Source organism: Cyprinodon variegatus, unplaced genomic scaffold (genome assembly GCF_000732505.1).
Source record: "Cyprinodon variegatus isolate N-32 unplaced genomic scaffold, C_variegatus-1.0 Scaffold96, whole genome shotgun sequence".
NCBI classification, from domain to species: domain Eukaryota; kingdom Metazoa; phylum Chordata; class Actinopteri; order Cyprinodontiformes; family Cyprinodontidae; genus Cyprinodon; species Cyprinodon variegatus.
In genome coordinates, this window is record NW_015150549.1 from 785874 (window position 1) to 809113 (window position 23240).

Genomic DNA, 23240 nt, shown 5'->3' on the forward strand with positions numbered 1-23240 from the left:
CAAATGTGCACTACAATCCTTTTTTCATAAAAAACAAATCAGTCAGGTGCACAGTAAATCACAGTAAAACATGAGAACCTTTACATAAAATCTTGCAAATAATCAGCCAAATAAATAAGATAATCATAAGTAGATGGCAAAACGTTTGACCTGGATTTATTTGCTGGCTAACATCAATCAATCTAAGTCAGCTCTAAACAGGTCGGTTTTTAGACTTAATTCAAAATGTTTTAGTTTTGCAGTTTTCTGAGAGTTTGTTTTAGATTAGATTAATTTTAGATTAATTTTAGATTAATTTAAAACTGGAATGACGTGCTCTAAGTAAGAAAATGAGCAACAGCTATTTGGATTAACTGCAGCTATCCTATTTTTTTTTTTAGGGGCAGACCTGTGAATAAACTATTGCAGTAATCAATACACCTGAAGATAAAAGCTTGGAAGAGCTTCTATAGGTCTTGTTCTGACATTAGTTATTTAATTTTTCAAACGTGCCTCAGGTAGTAGCAAGATGACCTTACGATTGTTTTTATGTGTCTCAGAAAGTTCAGGTCAGAGTCTAGTACTACTCTGAGAGTTGCGACCTCTTCACAGATTTTTGTAATAGCTATAGGATAATAGTATCAGTATTGCCGCTCTAAGAATTTTTCTCTGTTTTAGTAAAGTGCAATACAAGAGAGTTAGAATGTAAAAAGCTTGAATTAAATAAAAAAAGGTTGGCAAAGCAGTTCTCATTATTATTGATGTATTGGTGCTGCTTGTTTTTACTTTTCAAGGTCTTACAAATCATATACTAATTTGCACCTCTGTGTGTCTACTTAGCGGGTATAAATGATCGTTTTTGGGATGTTTTCGAAAATACCAACACAAATTACTCATGCTGAAGTCATTAGTCATGGAAATTATTCAGAGAGCATGAAATATTTGACATCTTGAAGCAATAATTTTCTGGCTTACGTATGTGCTTTCCTTGAAAATAAGCCTATCCAAACGGCATACTTGAATTTTTTTAAGCACAGATATCGATTCACAGCTAGAATCCTGCACCTTAAGTCTTTATTATGACACATTAACAACAAAAGGTGAAAATTCTGTTTTTGAGACTTAATGCTTCAAATCTAGGCTTTCCTACAAATAAAACAATTTTATAAAATAAAAAAATGCAAATACAAACTGTAGATACTAAGATGACTGCCTACAAATAAGAATAATTATTGAAAACAAATTGATATATAAAAAAAAAAAAAGGATTACAAAAAGAAGTCTTCTTTTTCGGGTTATTTTCTTTTTAATCTTGCAGAGTTAAAAATACCACTGAGCTGACAAAGACCAATAAGCACAATGAGCATGTGGGAGAGCCTGCCACCCACTTACAAGTCACTGTTTTCCCTCCAGTGAGAGGATCTATTGCTGTTTTCTCATCCCTGCCTTTTCCCCCATTGAGTCAATGTCTTTTTTCTGAAGAGTGACACAGTAATTTCTTACCAGTGAACTATGCTATGAAAGGTTACTTGAACTTGTTTGCTTCATGGAGCAAAGTATTCAGCATTTTGATCATAGGATTCCTAACAGAAATCTGACTTGATTTACTGTAAATATAACAAAACCTTTTATCAAGGTTTTTAGCTTTCCAAGTTGTAAAATGTTATTTCACTATATATATAGTGCATTGTCAAAGTATTCACCCCCCTTGAACTTTTCGACCTTTTGCCACATTTCAGGCTTGAAGCATAAAGATAAAAAATTGTAATTTTTTTCTGAAGAATCATGAACTGGAATGAAATTTATTGAATATGTCAAACTTTTCTAACAAATAAAAAACTGAAAAGTGCGGTCCAAAAATTAAACGGCCCATTTACTTTCAGTGCATCAAACTGTCTCTCGAAGAGGATCTCTGAGTGATCCACTGATGACCTACGGTAAATGTAACCCTCGAACTTACTGGTGGACACCAGCGGTGAGAGAAGCTGTCAAGCTGAAGAAAGAGTCCTATCAGGCTTTATTGACCTGTGGCACTCCAGAAGCGACTGATGTGTACTGGCAGTCAAAGCGGCAGGTGGCTCGGCTGGTCGCTGTGGAGAAAACTTGGGCATGGGAAGAGTTCAGAGAGGCCATAGAGAAAGACTTCTGTTAGGCTTCAAATCGATTCTGGTCCAAAATCCGGCGTCTCAGGAGGGGGAAGGAGTACAGTACCAACACTATTTATAGTGGGGGTGGTGTGCTGCTGACCTAGACTCAGGACGTTGTATGTCGGTGGACCTCTTTAATCCCACCAACATGTCTTCAATTGAGGAAGCAGAGCCTGGGGGCTCTGGGTTGGGTTCTCTCATCTCTGTTGCTGAAGTCACTGAGGTGGTAAAAAAGCTCCTTGGTGGCAGGGCCCCAAGGGTGGATGAGATTCGCCCTGACTACCTTAAGGCTCTAGATGTTGTGGGATGGTGTTGTTTAACGCGACTCTGCAACATTGCATGAACATCAAGGGCAGTTCCCCTGGATTGGCAGACTGGGGTGGTGGTCACTCTATTTAAAAAAAAGGGGACTTGAGGGTGTGTACCAACTACAGAGGAATAACACTCCTAAGCCTCCCTGGTAAGCTCTATTCCGGGATTCTGGAAAGGAGGGTCCGTCGGATAGCTGAACCTCGGATTTAGCAGGAGCAGTGTGGTTTGCATCCTTGCTGTGCAAAACTGGATCAGCTCTTCCCCATCAGAAGGATCCTAGAGGGTGCATGGGAGATTGCCCAACCAGTCTACATGTGTTTTTGTGGATCTGGTGTCCCCCGGGGGTCCTGTGGGTGGTATTCCGTGAGTATGGAGTACCAGGCCCTTTAATAAGGGCTGTTAGGTCTCTGTATGATAGGTGTCAGAGCCTGGTCGCATTGCCGGCAGTAAGTCAGACTTGTTTCTGGTGAGGTTTTGACTCCGCCAAGGTTGCCCTTTGTCAGCGATTCTGTTCATAATTTTTATGGACAGAATTTCTAGGCCCAGCCAAGGTGTTGAGGGGATCTGTTTTGGTGGCCTTAGGGTTGTGTCTCTGTTATTCGCAGATGATGTCGTTCTATTGGCTTCATCAGTGTGTGATCTACAGCTCTCAGGTTGGGTTAAATGTGCTTTGTTATCAGATCTAGTTTGGTAACTTTAGGCTAAAAGCCTTGAGAAAATGGTGACCAGATGTCCTGATTTCCAGTAACAGTCCCCATTTTAGACAATCTGTCCATGAGTGAAGCTGTCTCTGATTATTTAGTGAGCTATGATTTAGAAAGTTATGTTAAGTGTATAATTTAATTATGGTATTTTTGGGTGTCATGTTGGGCAACAGCAGTAGCTGTCATTGTAACAGAGGCAGAGGAGGAGCCTTCATTGTCATGCCCAATGGTTAGCTGTCCTGTAATACGTGTCTATTCATATTTGTTGTACAGTGTTGATCCCTGCTGAGGCAGCAATGATTTGATCAGTGACCTTTAGTGTACATATTCAGAATTGGTTATTGGTTTTGATAATATATTATTATGGTTTGTAAACACTGACTTTCATGCTTCAGAGTATCTAATAAGTTTGAACATATGAGAGTTCATCTTAAAAATAAAGGAGTAAGTAAGGAGAAAAGTGCATGAGATAAGAACTAGATAAATGGAGAATGATAAGAAAGCAGTCAACTTATTAAATGTTCATTTTTTTTGCTAAATCAGTTTGTAGCTGTAACATGGCTTTTTGCTAAATGTATTGATTGTTATTTACCTTTTTTACAAATCCTCATTTCTTTTTAACAAAGGGTTTTTGTAAGTTATGGTTACCAGAAATGCTTTTAAAAGATGTCTCATTTTTTAAATTCTAACATTTGGTTCTGCAAAGTAAAGTCATAGCTAGCATTTAGATAACAGAATGCTCATAGATGTTGGTTTGAAATATAACTTTTACTGGGCTCGAAAGCATAAGCAATGGGATTTAGACTCTCGAGTGGCCTTTTAGGGTTAAAATAGTTTCCTTTCAGCTTTGTCTTCTATCATACCAAATTTCTTAAATGTTATACTGTACTTGGGTATGGCTGGTATTGCTACAGAGCCAACAAACTCATTACCAACCAACCCACTGCCCACTATAACATCACTGCTACGAGCCCTGCAACATTGTTGCGCCCTTGCCCAAACATTATAAACAACACTTTTTTTTTTTATAATCTGTCCATGTTTTTGACATTTGTACTGTATTTACTGATAATTGTAAGACACACTCTCGTAAAATGAAGTTAGTTTGGTTGACCCTTAAGCTAGGCTTTTCTTTATAAGTTATTATCTATGTTTAAAACTAAAATTTCAACTGTAGCAAACATTGCTTTGATTGCTTGAGATTTCACTTACTTGTGAAGGAGAGTAGAGCCGACATCGAGGATGAATGTGGCCATCATTAATTGAGCAACCTCCTCCTCCATCTCGCAGTGGAGCAATTACTGCACTACTTGTACAACCGACTGGTCCTCCTGTAACAGTCCCAGTTGAAGCTCCGCTTATGCCTGTCCCAGCTGCAGCCCCACCTGTAGCTCCGGCAATGGCTCCGATTCCACCCATCATGCAGCAGAGGCCCCCTTGAGCCAGCTCTAATTCAATTTCTGCATCCATCTCTGCATCTTCTTGCGCTTCCTTGTTAGAGTCATCCAGGTGTTTCATAAGCACAGCAACAACCACATTTATCAGGACAAACTGAGCTGTGAGCACGAATGACACAAAGTACAATGGAGAGATGAACTGCAGTCCAGCATGGCAGCCATAGTCTGTGCCAGGATGTTCTGGTGGGCATTCCCTCAGAGTATCCTAGCAACAGGAAGAAAATACTTTAGAGAAAAAAATGTAGGCAAAGTAATTACACTGTATATGAAAAGTAGATTCAGAAACCTATTCTAGTATAACTGATAGCTAGGTTTAAGTACTGGAGCTTTGGTGGTTTACAAAATCTTTGTTACCAATTTCAGGTACATTTAAAGTACTTGGATGGGTTGGAAAATTGATACTTTATGTTCTACATTATAACAAGTATAATTAGTTTACTCCTCATAAGAACATACTCAGTATTTTGGCCATCTTTTGATTTAAGTTATTTACAGTATACAAAAAGGGAGTTTTGAGTTGAAGACCATGTATTACCTTAATATAATGTAGTGTAAAAAATGAATTGTGAATGTAGGGTTTTCTTTAGAAACCTTTGTATGAGTCAATTAAAAGAATAACCAGTGAGTGTAAACAAAAATCCAGATCATTTAAGCAAAGATTTGTTACCTTCATGATGCCATTCCAGTTGTCACCTGTTGATACTTGGAAGAGAGTAAGAAAGGCCATTCCAAAGTTTTCAAATGTAGCATGGCGGCTCATTCCCTCACAAGGGTAGTCAGCATTGCAAACTAAAAGGTGACATAAGGACAAAGAATTAAGTGAATTAAAACAAAGGTTGGAGTTATTTCACAAATAGTAGTTTTTATGATAATAAAAACTATATAAATAAATTATAAAACACTAAAAGCCTATTTAGTCGGGAAAACATCACAGTACGAGAGAATAATAATAAAAAAAGAATGTATAAACACTGTAAAAATATTAACTAAAGGACATACCAAGCTCTCCAAATAGCTCTACTCCAAGAGCAGCATATATAAAAAACAGCAACATGAATAGCAGTCCTAGGTTTCCCACCTGAAACACAAAATATATATAATGTAATAAGCAATTGTCATTGGTACACTCAATGTATTACCATTTAAGCTAAACCATACTCAGCAAATATTAGTCACACTTTCAACTTAAAACATTAAAACTTAGGTCAAGTGATTCAAACTGAGCACTGTACAGTATGTATGTTTTGTGTATATATGTATAATAAATACAACACACAATATATGTATATATTGTAAGAGACTTTAAAGACAAGTATATTATGTGTTGTTTTAGTGGTTTATTTACTTATATTAAGGTCCATCAAGCTGGACGCATTCAAATGCCTTTAATAAACAAAACTTCTTTACAAATAAAGTATTAAGTGTAAAAACTACACTTTATGGTGGTTCAAAATTCAAGTTTTTGAAGCTAAGCATTTTATTTAAACTGCACAATTAATTCACCATTTAGTTTATCATTCAATTGCTTAAGAATCAAAATAAGCATACTTTTTTAGGCTCAAAAGCACATTCTACCATTCTAAGCGCAAGTCTTCAATTTCAGCCATAGACAAACGTGTGTGTGAGTCAAGGCTAATCAATTAGCTTTATAGAGACAACATTGCCTGGGAATCCATCTTTATAAGGTTTCTAAGCATTTCCAAATGGGGATATGCAAAGTTAAGGGATAAGGAACCCCCCGGGGTGCAATAGCAGGCACTAGCTGCACGCCATTAGCTAAATCACTTCACAGGGGAGCCAGTGGGTTGCTTCTGAATATGTACAGTCGTCACTAAAGAAAAGGATGAAAGAGAAGCGTAGCAGGAAATAATGATGGAAGCAGCACTAAAATACTGGGAGAGGAGCGTATGGAAAAGCCTCAAGCAGTCTGAGGGAAGTAAGTTAAACCCATCTGATACCTTTTGTTCCTTTGGGAAGAAAACGAAATCACAACACAGGAAAGACAGTGCTGTGTTGTAAGACTGCTTAACACCAATAATGAGTTAAAGCTGGTGAGAGGCTGGATTAAATTATAAAAATAAACAGCTGCTATCTGTAGCTAACACACCTACACAAATCAAATGCATCTCTAAGCATACTTTTTTATTGTATAGATATAATAGTCTAAAAATAAGACAAATTCTTACATTTATAATGGGAACATCATTTCTCTCATCAAGCAACTGAAAATATGCTAAGTTGAGACAGTTTTCTGTTGTTGTTTATCATCAGAACTGTATTCACAAAGCTATATTTGTCTTTGTGTCAGTATAAAGAATTTGTTTTGCAATATATTTATATTCAGCAGAACCTCTGTCATAAAAATCTTTACTTTAGCGCCACAAATAATCAACTACAGTCTAGGGGATTGCATGATTTGCCTTCAGTTTAAAGTACATTTACTCTAAAATAAAGTAAAGTAAATTGCTATATTGCATAGCTGCAAATTTTATTCAATTCTATTCAAAAATAGTTTATTAACCCAAAAGGGAATTTTTTTGTTGCAGTGACTCATAAGCAGTTTTTCAACTAGTTTATTAGGTGTTAGCTGTAGGTGGAAGCAATCTTTTGTAGCGGTCTGTCTTACACTAGATCTGGAGAAGCCTCTTACAGAATACACTGTTGTTTTTTGTAAGTTTTCTGAAGAGGAATCTATGGAAGCCCTGAAAGGCAAGAAAAAATAAATCTGGAAAATAAAAGTTTGAAGATTTGTTTTTGTTTTTTCTGCTTTGAAATGCAAGAGGGAAAAAATATGGAAAGAATGGTTCACATTTTTTTCTCTTGTTTTATTTTCTGCCCTGAAATGCAAGTGAAAAAAAAAAAATAAATAAAAGGCTAATTTTTCTGTTTGCTCTTGCAATACTTTATTTTGCCACTAGAGGCACTGACGTGATAAGACAGTCACTGTCAGCTGTATAGTCAGCAGTGACTGTCAGTCAGAGGCCTGGTTTTCAAGAATCAATGTCCCAGATATAAAAAAGGTGTGGAGAAATCACAATTATTGCAACAAATGCATTAGGCTGTTATAACTGTAGCTTGGCAACAATGGCACTGATTACATCACATGAAGTGTGCAGCAGCAGAAGGTGGAATGTAAACAGTTTTCAAAAGAAAACTGGTTAACTCTCTGAGCAGATAAAATGGCCGAAAACCAGCTGCAAGCAGTTCATTATCTGGGCTGCAGTGATGAATCCTCACAGTTACATGTCCTGGATGACACCATTTGTTTACAAGTACTGTCAACCCACCTCACTTGATTTTCCCATTTGTCTTTAAATCTCTCTCTCATGTTTCAGTAAAGAATATAAATCTGCATTGTCAATATTCTGGCTGTATTCTCTAGGGCTTGGAGTTCATCTTACTCGATTGCTAAGATCTTACATTGCCCACAATGATTGATTGAAGAGACGGCTTAAACTTATTGCTTCTCTCTCTTCTCCTTGTTCCTGCTCTGCCTCCTTGGTGTCTCCTTTTCAACTCAGCTGGTACTTGAAGAAGTAGTTGAAAATAGGCAAAAAAACATAGAAAATAGTTTCTGACCCACAAAAAAAAAGAAGCTAAAGTTTTATTAAAAAGGAATAACAGAATCAAGCCAACAAATAATGTGTTATGTATTTTTTTTAAACTTGTGATGACTGGTGATGGATGTCCTTTGCTTGAAATTCCTTGTGGTCTAGTTATCAATCAGGAATATGATAAAAAAAAAGAGGGTAAGCTATATTTATGCAAAAAAAGAAAAAGAAACACTTTAATGCATCAAAAAAAATTATAGTATAGAAATAATGATGGAAAAAAAACAAGAAAAATAGACGGAAATTTAGTGAACACCCGCAGTCCATTAGCAGTATCTTCTCCAAAGAGATGTTTTAAAGAAGCAACTCCAGTTCCATTAAGCATTTTCTCTTTTAATGCATTAAAAAAGAGACAAATTTAACCCTCACAATTCTTTAAAAAAATTACCAAATGTAAATTGTATATCATCTGGAACTAGGCTGATTACATTTCAGTGTGTATAGGGGGAGTAGGAACTTAAATTTATGTTTACTTTTTACGGGGGAAAAAAATTATATGCAAGTTTTTAGAGCTTCAACTTTTTTAGTCCTCCACTTGTTCAAAGTTATTTAAAGGGGGAAAAATCTGGTCAGCTGCTTTGATGGATCGTTTGCTGTCATTGGCTTTTAGAATATCTGTGAGAGGAACCTCCACTTTACCAGATTTTATAACATGCAAAACAGTTTATTAAGTTACTACAAACGTCTTGGATGCATCTAAAACTAAAAATAATCGATTTAAAACTTTATAACGGTTCACTTGAGACTGGAAAGAGCTACCAAGTTACATCAGTTCCGTTTAGTTTTTTTTCACAAATTACAATACTTGATTTTTAAAATAAAATATACAATCAAACTTAAATAATTTATTCCCTTAGAAGGTATAGGTTTACAAAAATTTAAGCTCACTAACATATTTCTTTCTTCAAAAGGCATAATGACCATTTATGAGAATGAGACCCAGAGTTGAAAATTGCAGCCGATAAAAACTCTGTGGCGCAACCAGAAAAATAGAGTGAAGACAAGAAAAGCTCTGAACCTTAAAGACTTGAGGCTCATCACTAAACATGAAATGTTGAAGTATGGAAAAAAAAATGGCTGTAATGCCATTTTTTTTTCAATAATTATTGAGATAATATTGGCATTTAAATTTTAGTTTGCATTGTCTATATGTCTAGAAAGGTCTGTTTCATTTTTTGTCAGAAACCAACTAATTGGCTGTTTAAAACTTATTGAGGAGTTGGGAACTTCTAAAATAAGTGCATGTCATACTTCCAAGACTGATTATTCTCTTTCATTAAAATTAAATCATCAAGGTCAACCACATATTCAATAAACTGCTTATGAACACTTATTTACAATCACTAGTAAGCCAGGGGCTAGATAACTGACCTTTCACTTGGGAACTGGTTTCCATTCCTTTGAGCCAGACTTTAATGAGTATGGAAAAGGTTTTACTGCCATAAGTCTTCATACAGATCGGGATCCTTTTCATACACCACTCACATCTTTTAGTAAACACTGTGACAGCAAATTAAAACATGTAGCTTGTCAGATTAAATAATACTACTTCCGCAAAAGTATCTAGGTGTTACTTTATTGTATGTCTTGTACCAAGTCTGTTGGTTGTGCTGTTCTCTTTGTAGGTGATGAAGCAGACTGAAAATGTTTTATCGTTATCTCCCTTTTATCTCCTCTTTCTTTCATCTTTTCTCCTTTTTTTCTGTTTTCCCTTTCCTGTTCTACTTACATTGCAGTGTCCATATAATCTGTAAAACTCCCTGCATAATTATAATAAAGCTATTTATATGCATAAAACAAACGGAACACTATGGCAATAGCCCTACTGCTCCTCTTGTGAAAGCAAAATTTGTTGGGCTCTTTTTGGCATCAAGACAATTATTCTTATTGACACATTGCCAGACAGGACACTGTTAAAAAACAAGCAAACAAAAAGAAAAAACATATAGCTGCTTTTGCTATAATATAGTCAAATTATTGGATGAGGACATATGACTAGTGAATAGACTTTTTATGTATTTAGCTTTAATCAGAAGAAAAATACTATATATTTCATATATCATTATTATTAACATAACCAAATTACATTTTATATTTAATAATTTCAAATATTGCTAATACAGTACAAGTATTGTAAACAAACATTTATTTAATTAATTTGTTGGATTTAAAGATATTTGGAAAAATATACTGTATGCTCTTTAGGCCTTCCTTATACTGTAACTATCATATATAAACTCAGACTGTTTTCAGTTTCAGGTCTGTAAGGATTAACAAAAAAACTTTTATTTGCTCAATGCCTGAAAATAGAAAAAAAGGAGGATTTTATTTATTCTCTTACACACACTTATTACTATGGCTTTAAGCAATGAAAAGCGTCCAGCCAAAAGATCAGAAAGACGATTGATGTCCAAAAGTCTGGTTCATGTTTGAGTATAATTTCTAAGTACCTTAAGGTGCCACATCAGTTTAATTATAAAAAGTATAAACAACATGGTGATGTCCTGCAATTATACTATTCCCTAAGGGATACAGGATCTGTTCACCATTAAAATGGTTCTGTGTAAAATACATGAATCATTCAATGGACAAAGCAAAATACTTTGTGACACTGCTGACGCAAGCTGATAAGAGCTTTTTTATCCAAAAACGATTTTCAGAAACTGACTGAAAGGTCACTTAGAGTAAGAAGCCATTAATTACAGTTTGCAAAAGAGGTCAGAATAATAAGTCTTTGAGATACATCCTGTGCTATGACAAAGTTAGAAAGAGCAGTGTGAGGTCCGCTCCTGTAATAATGCTCCATTACTGGTTTGCTTTAGGACAACAATGAATCTACATGCAAACAGGAAATATACTATCTGATAATCCACTAGTGCACTTAGAAACTTTTGGAGCTAGAGCTGCTAAAAACAGTGGAGATAAGGGTGCAGAGGACCCAAAATTCCTCCCCTATCCCACATCACACATACACACTCCGTATCAATCCATAAACAGCCAACCCTGCCATTTTGATGTTGTTGTGTTTACTTCTGCGGGTGTGACATAATCCACAGTGGATGGGAGTTGCCATCTCTTTGACAGCTGAACCTCTTGCAAAGTATAAACGCTTGGGGGTAAAACAAACTTTATTTTTCTTGCCAACTCGAGAACAAGAACAAACTTCTAAGGATCTTTTGGAGTATGCAACAAGATTTGGGTTCAGAAATATGATGTTCTGGGGCTCTTCTGCTGCAGTGAGGGACAGCAAAGGGGCACGTGAACAGGAATAAAAAATGTAGAAAAATTGTCATGAAATATTAGGACATCATCCAAAAAACTATGTTGTAGTATGCAGAATAATCACCTGCATACTACAAAATACATTTTAAAGAGGATAAAGGCAGTAAAATTAATGCTTACCAAGTCCTGACCACAGTTCTAGAGGAACAGGTGGATGCAAGCATGAGAGCGTAAAAACCTGATTCAATTACACAAATTCATTCAGTGGAAATGTGTCAGCCAACTTTTGTGAGAAGTACGGAAGCTGAGAGTGGTCATGTCCCTCCGATACTTTTTTTACAGTGGTTTTCTCGGAAAAAAAAAACGAGTTAAACCTCTTAACACCCACCTCATTTGAAATAATCCTCTACAAGTTTGCATACCAAAATGGAAAAGCAAATAACTGTAAGCCCAAATTACATTTGTGATACATCATTTGAAAGTAAACACCTTCTAGTTTCTGAAAATATAAAATAGGGTAAGAAAAACACAGTCTGAGCTGCATCAGTTCAAACATGACTCAAAGTTGGGTTTTTTATTCTCAAAAATAATAGGTCTTTTTTGAACAGCAGTAATAAAGACATTCCTCAGAAAAGGCATGTTTCATTGGATGATATTTATTTTTACATCATGTCAACCACAAATGCAAAAAATTTCAGACCTCTAGCTACAACAGTTGTAGAGCTGTAGGGCTGTCACCAGTGTCTCCAAACCTCTCCAAATGTGCCAGATTGTGCCAAATTGTGCCAAATACTTTTACTCAACTATTTGACCCGTAGAATTACACTGAAGCATTTTGATGGCCACAAAACATTTATGAAGCAAGTATTTTTCCACTTTTTTTCAGAATCAGTGTATATTACAAAATTTAACATTTATAAACCTAAAATCACATAAAAATCTGTACAAAATAGTGAAACTGATACTTTTCAAGCTAAGCTCCAGTGCCTTTTCTGAGCTGTATTTAATTTTTTTTTCAGCCTAAAGCATTGTAATAGCATAAAAATCAGTGTCCAAACTTCAAAAATATTGGAGCGTTGTTAGTAAACGCGCTGATCCAGTCTCAGGACTGTATTTCACTCCTACGCAAGCCGATAACAAGGCTCTGCTTTATGCAACCCAGCCATGTCTAACCTTATTTGAAACCTTATTTCATTGGTTACAAAGCCAAGCAGCCCACATGGTCTTAACAGGACTCTATGAGGCGTAATACGGCTCAAATTGCTGCGTGATTGGCTGACAGACAAGGAGTGCGTGTGAGACCTTTGGCTGACCATTGGCTGACCGTGACTCAAATCCAGTCATACAAAGATGTGGACACTTTTGTCTTGTAGCTAAGAAGACAATGTAAAGAAACATACCAAATATCGCAAGCAAATGTTTGAGGAAATAAGTCTTATTAGCAAAATGCAAAGCATTACCTCTGACCAGCTAACTTTTCTCGTTAACTTTTCCGTAACGAGACAATTAGATCTATGCCTCCAGCAACTTAGCACCGGTGTTCTGTAACTATGTGTTTTCTGAACAGCCCTGGTGTTACGCCTGTAACAGGTATAAGATGTGTTAACCCCCAAAATGAGTCCAGATTAAAGATGGTCATTATAAAAAAGTCAGACTTGTTTCTACTGTAATCCATGCAATCCAATCACCCACCATGACCTGACAATGAGTGAAAAGAAAAAGGAAACTAAAAAAAAATAATTTTTTGCACACAAGCGGTACTATGGGCACCGCAGGCATGGATGGACTGGGAATCCAGGGCTGTTGGCCAGCCACATTCATTCCTCATACAGCTTATTTATTTCGTTATCTCAAGAAATCATAGTTGTTTTCTCATGATAACAAGATATTTATCTTGTTATCTGACAAGGCAAAGAAAACAAAAAAGTCGAGTATGACTACTTTCAGCTTCCTTAGAGAAGCTTGCATTGGGACAGCTAAAAAATTGACCCAAATGGCGATGGGGAATTTCCTGTTTTTGATTATTGTGGGTTCTTTAAGTTCTAGTTGTCTACATGCGTTTAACCCTGCATTTTCAATTGAGTTGCCACGTCGGCGTTGCTTCCTGTGGCACTATCGAAAAAAGCTTATTAGTCTGTCATAATTCATTGTAATTATTAAAAATATTTTATTTTAGATTTGAAAATGGATAAAAACAGTATGAAACCTCAATTGAGATAAAGCAAACTAGGGAAATTAACAAAAGCATAAAGAGAAAATGAATATCTATTTAAGAAATATTTAAAGAACATTCAAACGTTATGTAAACAGGAAAATAAAAAAAACTTATGTAAACAGCGTAAGCTAAAAGCATAAGCTAAAAGGCAGCACCCAACCAATATTAGGTTAAATTCTAAATCGAAACATTTAACCCAAGGTAAAAGAAATTAAAGTAAGCCATTGTTCAATTAGTCTTATACCAAATATTATAGCAAATAATGCACCAAAAGTATGCTTGAATACTGGATCCTTTGTGTACTGATGTAGCACAAAACTGCTTAGTAGTATCATTCCTAATAAAACTCTTAAATAAATGCAACAGTATTTTATTTTGTTTTTTTTTAAAGGAAACACTTAAAATCAAAGGTTTTCATGAAACTGGTGGAACAAAAATGCCATAACCTGACTTCCTGAACTCAGTTATTCTCTTGGAGCAGTCACAGGTTCTGGTCATTTATTATCTAGCGAATGTTAATTACCTCCTGGTTGTCCTTGCAAGAAGCTGGGGGAAAATACTGAATTGTAGGTGTGTGTCTGTGTGAGAATGTGTGATCACACATACTGTACCTGAGGTAGAGCCTGGACCACTGTGTCAAGTAGGGCCCTCATGCCTGTTGCCATTTTCAGTAATTTCAGCACTGGGAAGAGATAGAGACGATAAGACAGCTTTGGCCACAGGAAAAACGGTTTTAACTATTTTGGTGTTATGAAACACTTCAGATAACAGTGAAACAAAAGACACACTTCAGGCAGACATAGGGAATCCAGATACATTAGGTATACACTGAACACAGAAGCAAGCAAGAGAAAGGATCAATTGGAGGGAACGTCCTTCTGGACTCGACATTTCAGATCCTCTGCTATTCCCAAGCATCCAATTTCTAAAGGAAATTGGATGCCTTAGCAGCAGAGAGAAAACCGCATGTGTATTCAGCATCAGCAACTGCAGACACTAAAACCTCCTGGGATGTTTATGTCTCCACAGATTGGTGAAAGAAAGAATATGTATGTTTGTCTATCTTAGAGTGTTGTTATATCAAAATAATTGTTTTATTATTCTAAATTACACTTTGGGGTTGGGGTTTTGAGGTAGTTTTGTTTAAAAATGTAGTCTGTATCATTCATACACATTGTAAAATATCACTTTAAGAACTAAAATAAGCATACAAATTCAAGGTGATGGTACTCATTGGAACTAAATAACATAAATAATTGTAATCAGGAAACCCTTCAAGTTATTGTCCACATTTTACTCCTTGCGAACAACCATATTATAGATTACATACATTTGACGTTGATGGTATCAGGCATCTAGAATTACTTATTAGAAATTATCTATTTTAAAAAACACGAAAAGAAAAAAAATGTAAAACGGAATATCTTTTTCAATAATTTTCCCAAGGTGACATTAGCTACAGGAGCTAGCCACTCATAATGACCTTATGAGCTACAAATAAGAGTTGAAGTTCTATGAACTAAACTGAGTCAGTTAATGCAAAAGAATAATAATTATATAGGATCTATTCACCTAAACAAGCATTTAAAAAAAATATTTTCTATCTTTCCTTGCACCTCCCACACTTTTCAAAGTTATTAGGGTAAAGAGAAAAAAATCTTTACATTTTTCCTCTGGAAGGAAACATTTAAAAAGGTTATTTTGATCAAAGTTTTATATCTAATAACCTTTGTCTTGGACTGACAGACTTTGAGTAACTTGAGAAAAGAAAAATCCTGCAGAACTTGGTAATTTAAAATGAGTAATTATGAAATAACTAATAACTACTAGCTAAAGGTCTATTTGTTAATAAACCTTAGTTGTGGGCATAAAGATTTTAACTGCATAGGGATTTTTACATTTGTGTTAACAGCTAAATTCTGTTAGATTTAGGACAAAATAGGGCGCTTTTCTTCCCTCTAAGTTTGTATTTGAATCATCAGATGAAAGGATGCTGCTCTTCCATTTAAGACGAACAAAACTAAACAAACAAAACAACTAAAATCCAAAAATCAATACAACTTTTTTTTAAGCTAGGCAGTAAATAACTCCAAATTTGAAGTTATGTGTTTGTTCTGAGACTCTGGGAGCCTCTGTGGAAGGCTTTCTGCAAACGATTTCAATATTAGCTCTCTGAATGAAGATTTCAATATTAGTGTTTGTTCCCTGGCAGACGCTGCTAGGCTTGGCAGTGGTTTAATGTCAAAGCTCTGTATTTGTTTGGCTGTGTGGTCGACAGCCGGAAATACTGGAACTGTTATCAGCTGTACTTTGCTTACATAAGACAAGCATGTTTTAAACGGTTGTGATGTTTGTTGAGTATAATACTAATAAAGAAGAAAACAATCAGACCAAATCACTGCTGCAAAAATGATATGGTGAAAAATGTCTTGCCAAGTACAATTCGCAGAAAACTCAAAAGGGTATTAGTTCCTTTGGCATAATTCTTGATTAATTTTAATGTTTATGATCCAATCAGGTAGAGATTTTCAAAAGTTTAGCCTAATTTTTAGGTTATGAAATATATTACAAATGTAATTATCTCCACAACAAATTGGTATGAAATGTAAAATAAGATTGTATATAATATAAAGAATAACATTTGTATGGTCATATTAGCAAAATAAACAGTGACCAGTTTTTTTAAGCAGTCAGGAAATTTAAAGGTATAGAGGACGATCTTTTATGTTCGGGTGGATCATCTAAATAATTGTCAATCAATGTTGATGTGTTTATGTAAGGCCGTACTATGTGCTCATCCTGAAAGCCATACTTTACTGCGCATGCGCACTTTCAGGCGTATATCTGTGGTGAGCTACGGTTTCAGTCATTGAAGCTCACCTTTCTCACCGCGGTTCTTTGAAAATGGCCGGGGGTCATTAGAGAAAAAGTGTCTATTAAGTGTATGAGAAGAAAAGAACGGCTTTAGAAGAGGCAGATATATCCTGGAATGCTTTGTGCAATTATGGGATTTGCTCTCACAGAGGCCCGACAGCAGCGACTAATTACAAAGATGAGCTTTTATGAGCTATGAGAACGGCAACTTTTAAACAGAACGTGCATAAGGAGAAATGGGCTCGTGCATGCTTTCGCACATGCATTTTTTCTTTTAAAGTGTGAAGGGCGGGTCTTTTAAAAAATTTGAGGAAATCCTCTACAATCCCATTAAACATGACATAAATAACTACATTTAAAAATTTTCTTTCAGTAGTCAAATACAGTTTCCTAGAATTCATGCTGCGTATGTTGCTAATATACTATGGCAATAAAAAAAAGACTTAAAGTGACCTGTAGTCCTTGCACGGTCAAACACCCCTCTTGCCTCCACATTACTACAAGCTGTTTAAAGCTAATTAGCATATTACCCATGGGTCCACTCAGCAGTCCCTGACCAGCCTAGTGGAGGACAAAGGGGTAATGTAAAACAACGAGGATTAACTGAGATTGATGTAATTGGTTTTTATCCTCTTTGTTACGTAGTTTAACCACACTGGAGGAGCCCACAGGGATAGATTTAACTTCCTCTAGATATGAAAAAGCCAAGTGACAATTGGGAGACATTGAAAAGAGCTAATCAGGTGACTTTAAATAAAAGCAAAAATCCAGCTGTATATAACGCAGCTACTTGAGATATGATAATAAATGAATGTTGTTTGTGCTTTTGCATTCTTAAATCTCTTTGCTTGTTAAAAAAAAGATCTGTGGTTGTTCAGTCATACTGTACCTCGTGCTATTCTGAGCACCCTCATGATCCTGATGATGGTCGGATTGATCGGAAGAGAGGCGTTGATTTCAATCTCCTCCAGAGTGATGCCCATTACAGACAAGAGGACTATTGCCAAGTCCAGCTGATTCCACCTACACAGGCAGACACACACAACAAGTCTCTATAGTTTCTTATAAGTTAACCAACTAAGTAAAAGTTAAATTAGATCTTAAACAGAGAAAGGAACAGAGATTTCCCAGAGGGAGGCTGTAGTTAGGAGACATGGGATTCAAGTTACTATCATGCTAATCTTACAATGAATATTAATGTTTTGGATGAACTTTGTGCATAATTTGCAGAGGAACTGCTACCATCTCACCATCATTTGAAATACCATTGCTTCCATTCATATTAATTACAATAATGGAAAGGAATTTCAATAACTAATGAAATGTTTAATTTGAAAAAATATTTGGCTACAAATTTATTGAGCCTTTTTTAATTTTCTTTAAAAGGTAGCAAGACAAATGTTTCGTATAAACCTGGCATGTAATGTAAGCAATGCTATAGGTTAAAAACAAACACAGAAGGGATTTGGTTGATAACTTCAAAATGGGGGTTCTACTGAGACCAGGGTGTTGGTGAGGACAGTTTTTAACGAATGCACTTAAACCAAATCAGCCAAAAGATGTTTAGAACAATAATTTAAAAAAATGTCACTAGATCCATCATGTTAGCAAAGAAAAAAAAAAAAACCTAGTTTAAATTTTACAAATGCAGTCAGGGAGAGAGATACTGTATGTCTCCTGTTCTAATAAAACTACTTTGTAATGAAATGGTTTGGCCATAATGACTATTTTGATATCTTATTGAAAAGAAGAAGAGCTTGAAAGTCTGATGGTATAATGTCAGCTTTAAAGGTTAATAGCAACATGCTTTATAACATGTTTTAGATTTGACTCTAAAATAGTAACATGGATACAAAATGAAAAATAAACTAAATAAAAGCATACAGTACACCAACAAGGAAGCTACTAAACAGTTGATGATTTTATGTATTGCTTTCAGATATCGTGATATATGCAATCACAAAATGTTGGCTTTTTGTTTTTTTTTTTTTTTGCTATTGTTATGTTTTCCTTGAGGAGTAATAGAAGTTGCTGACTCAAAAAAATGATCCCATCACTACTTTGGAAAGTCCAATCTTAAGATAAATAATATGGTCCTGAAAAGACAAAGAAACACAATTAACAAATGTGTATAAAGGAACAGCAATTTCATATCTGGTCTGAACTTAATTTAACTCTTGGGTATTAAAATATTAGTTAATAATATGAATAATATGAAATATAATACTTGAAGAATTGCTTTGCTCTTTTGATAATGTCCCATTATTCATATGTACAGTTTTGAATTTTTAAAGCAGTACGCTTCTTGCCACCTATCACAGACATTAAAAGGCAACACAAACAGCATGGTGCTAATCTAGAGTGTGTTTCAGTGCCATGCACAGACTTTTTGAAGGGTAGTGGCAGAGAAAAAAGGCACAAGTAGTGTGTCCTCACCACTGCCAAAGGTACTTTAGTACACATTTTGGCTCCCAAGGGGGCACTTTCGTAGCCATGGGAACATATTTTTCTAACCCAAGAAAAAACAAAAATTATTCTAACATATCTAAATCCATCTGTATCCACAACAACATGACAGCACAAGGGAGGCACAGGGTAAATGCAACAAATTACATTCAAAGAATCCAGCTGGCAAACCAAAAATCCAGATTTACAAACTATAGGAAACTATATGCAAAAACAGGGGCTCTGCTCATTTAAATAAAACTAAATTTTTGTTTCAAGCGGCCCTTTAGCAAGCGTTTTGGTTATCCAAAGGGGCACTTAGCGTTGTTTTGTGAAAATAGAATAACAGGTGTACCAAATTAGTAATTCCCCTAATGGGCTTATAACTGGTATGTAATTCAACAGAATGACAACAGGGTTTTTTATTTGGTTTTTATATCAAATCAGAAGATATACATATTTTGGAATAAAAGGGATCAACTAACTAATTTGATATGCGGTGAAGATTATCTCTGAGGCTGGGCTAAAAGCATTTGATGTATGAATGTCCTCTTCCTATCACCCTTATTTTTAGCTATCGCAAATATTTTCCTTTGAGCTCTGGCTGACTTTGCCTGGGCACTACAGAACATTATTAGTATCTCCAGTCAGAATGATTAAACATGCTGGTGAAATAAAAAATGTAACTCACTTAAATTGGCTAGGGTTAAATGTTATTTGTAACATGATATTTTCTATGTTTATATATGTTAAAGCAGATGGTCATTAAAAGTGTATAAATGCATAATAAGTTGACATTTCTTATAAGTTATGTTCAGCCCTGTAGATCTCTATACAGGACAACACCAATCTATCGAGGGCCAATCTTGTAAAGCTGAAAATGTACCTGTCCTTGAAGAAGCGCCGGAAGCCAAATGCCACTAGCTTGAGAGACGCCTCAATCACAAAGGTAGAGGTGAAGAAGTAGTTGCAATACTTGAGGGCAGTCTCAAGTGACTGAAGGCAGAAAGAAAAGGCTGCATTAAGAATACAAACTTCAACATATCTCTTCTGTCACAATGTTTTGTTAATTTGATTTGATTCACTCAAATGATAAGGAAATAGAGATGTATCACTCTTTATTAATTTTTGAAGGAGAGAGAGATAGTCAGAAACTAATATCTCAATCAGTATTAAGATTGTTATTCAATGAGTGTTTTGACAGTGGGAGCAAATTATCTTGCTATCACCTCTTTTAATAGAGGCAAGTTTAACTGAAACAGACAGGTAAATTATATGGGACTTTGCAGAGGAATATACATAAATTTTTTGACTACCCCACAGAAATTATTTGGGGATTCAAGATAAATAAAATAAAATAAGACAATAAAATTTTATTTGCAGAGGAGTGCTAAAGGTTTAGAATTTTTTATCCATCCCAGAAACTCTATTTCCATGACACATTAGAATTAGGGTTGCTGCACATCCAGTCAGGCAAATCATCTCTCCTTAAATAATTGTATTTTTATATTGTGCAAAGTTGTAGTTAAGCTATTTAACAAATGTAGGTATACCGAACCCTGAACTAAGAAAATATCTGAATGCGAGGTGTGTTTTTATCCTATACTAATTGTGGAGAAGAGTTTTGTGTTTATGTTGTCTACTGTAGGAACAAAACAATGTAAAAAGTAACTATAAGTAGAAGGTAAAAAGACACCTGCATAAAGATGGTTATTTTTGCCTTAATATGGCTATGAAAAAAGGTTAGTTATATTAGCTGAGTAAAATCTTTGTTCTGGTTAAATTTGGAAGGGTTTTATGGGCCAATTTACTAATATATATTATTGAACTCAGTAAAGACTAATACTTCTGAACATTTACAATCCATCGGTAAATGGAATAGTTTGAAATGAAAATAAATACACTTTATCGTAAATATTAATCCTTTTAATAGTATGCCAGATAAGCAATAGATGGACCAGATTTCTGTTTCTGCATGGACCATAGCGTAGCACAGCACTAACTTTCCTTATGTAAGAAAGATTAATTTGGATGTTAGGAAATATATCAGGTTGCACAAATCCAACCATAACCAGCTTAAGAGGAAGAAATGTTGATAGACTTTAACACACATTGAATATATTGTATTCAAGTGCACTCACTAAGAAAATATAACTTATTTCAGACAACATTAGCTTTATCAGAAGTGTCAAGTTCTTTAATAGGAAAGGCACACTACAGATTTCTGGGTGCCTTGCAGTGAAAAAATGGTATTGACTCACATCCTGTCTGGAGTAAATAATGATTTAACATGTATTTTGTGTGTTGCCATTTATGAAGGTAATTTTGTTTTAGGGTTGACAAGACATAAACATCTGTCTTTTAACAAGGCGGCTGTAGATAGAGTCTTCTATTAGGAGAAGAATAGCAAAAGCTATAACATTCTGCATGCAGAGCTTTTGAAAATATATCAGTATTTTTCTAAAAAATGCTATATATATATATATATTTATTACAATTGTGACATTAAATATGTGTAATCATTTAAGCAGACATAAAAATACCTTTATGGTTTTTCTGTTTTCTACATAAAAAATATTTAGATATATCAGTAAAAATTTTGTATGAGACCCTGCATAGTTTATTTATCACATCATAATTTGACATAGAAGAGAAGCAAACTTTATTTGAAAATTTTGAGTAACTTTAACAGAGAGGCAAGCAGACATCAAAAGCTAGAAATTTGAAGCTGGAGCCTGCAAGAGATTAAACAGTCAGTCATCTCAACATACCTTTAAACAAGTCTGAAAAACCCTGCATGTCTCATTCCTAATGAAGAAGAAAGTGTACCTGTGGCTGGCTGTAGTGCTCCAGGGACATAGTGATGACATTAATGCATATAATGAAGGTGATTACTAAGTCCAGGTAGTGGCTGGTACACAGAGCATGGATGGCCAGGCGGGTACGGCCATAAGAAGAATAGTATGGCAGTTTCTGTGCCTCTGGAAAACAAGAAACAAAAATTAAGATAAAAGAAAAGTATGGCTAAGTATGGCTCAGATTCAAAAAGAATAGAAAACAAAAGGAAAAAAGGACAGTAATACAGTAATTAAACATAAAATATGTTGAACGGGGAAAGCTTGAGTGGGAATAAGAATAGAAACAAGTATTTTCTCTTAACACAAAGGGTATATAGAAACTGGGGATATAGAAAAATGCAAGATTAGATTTATCTGAGTTTAAGGCAAAGGGAGTAAAGATGAGGAGCAGAGGAAATTATGCAAAGCAAGACAAAGACGGAAAACTGAGAGCTAATATAAGGAGAAGCCTGATAAGAGTGAAGGCGAGGTTAAGTAGTTTTAAAGGAGTTTAAATAATGACTCATTTCCATTGATATAAGAAGACTTTAGCATATGCCGTCCAAATAATATGCAAGAGGGAGCTTATTATTTCAAAGATTCAAGTCCAATATAACTACCTCATTACATCTTACATAACTTACTTGCCAAACTGCATGTTGTTCTCAAACACACCAACATTCTATTACTGTGCTAGGCTTTATATAATCAAAATAATCATGAAAGTATATATTTTTTCTCTAGTTCAGTCTCCTAGGATATAATTTCCACCGTTGAGATCTTAACCTCTCTTCGCCTTCCCTGGTTCATAGACTCATCAGTTAATAAAACTTCACATACATTACTGACTCCAATTGTCAACATGAACTTTCTCCCTTGTACAGCAGCTTTTTTTTAATCTTAGCTCTTACTTCTCCTCTTCTTTTCCATGCGACGTTGGCGCTTTTCTTCTCTACGCCTTGCCTCCTCCACTTCCTGATGCTGCCGACACTTGTGGAAATTCTCCACCACCACACCCACAAACATATTGAGGACGAAAAAGCTGACAATCAAGAGGAAAGATATGAAGTACAGCAGCATCCACGGATTGTTGTTGGTCACCGGCTGGAAAGAAGAGAGGACGGCAGGGAGATGGATGGGGAAACAAACACAATATTAATAAATATAAAGGCAAAAAAGGGTTATTATGAAAGTAAGAAAAGAGAAGCCTGAGTAGAGTTTAGATATGCCCCTTTTATCTTTCCAAGGTGTAACTGAAAAAAAAAAAACATAGCCAATGCTAATAATAAAAAAAAATCAAAAGAAACTAAAAGAGGGAAACAATAAATCAAAATTTAAAAATGCAGCAAAAGATAACTTTCTCAGTAAAATAATAAAACAGAAGATCCTATCTTTAAGTGGTTAAATCTGTCAGTCTCCCAAACATAGCCAATGGGC

At 35.2% G+C, this 23240-nt stretch overlaps 1 protein-coding gene across 1 annotated transcript in view; it reads right to left on the reverse strand.

The window, feature by feature from the left end:
• cacna1i (calcium channel, voltage-dependent, T type, alpha 1I subunit) overlaps positions 1-23240 on the reverse strand; it is a 223517-nt gene that overhangs the window by 17241 nt on the left and 183036 nt on the right. Inside the window, exons 26-33 of the mRNA XM_015374068.1 lie at positions 22715-22907; positions 21796-21947; positions 19853-19962; positions 17411-17544; positions 14259-14329; positions 5599-5677; positions 5267-5388; positions 4355-4804 (exon numbers count right to left, since the gene is read on the reverse strand). Of these exons, the coding sequence (XP_015229554.1) occupies positions 4355-4804; positions 5267-5388; positions 5599-5677; positions 14259-14329; positions 17411-17544; positions 19853-19962; positions 21796-21947; positions 22715-22907 (1311 nt within the window). The remainder of the gene's footprint in view (positions 1-4354; positions 4805-5266; positions 5389-5598; positions 5678-14258; positions 14330-17410; positions 17545-19852; positions 19963-21795; positions 21948-22714; positions 22908-23240) is intronic.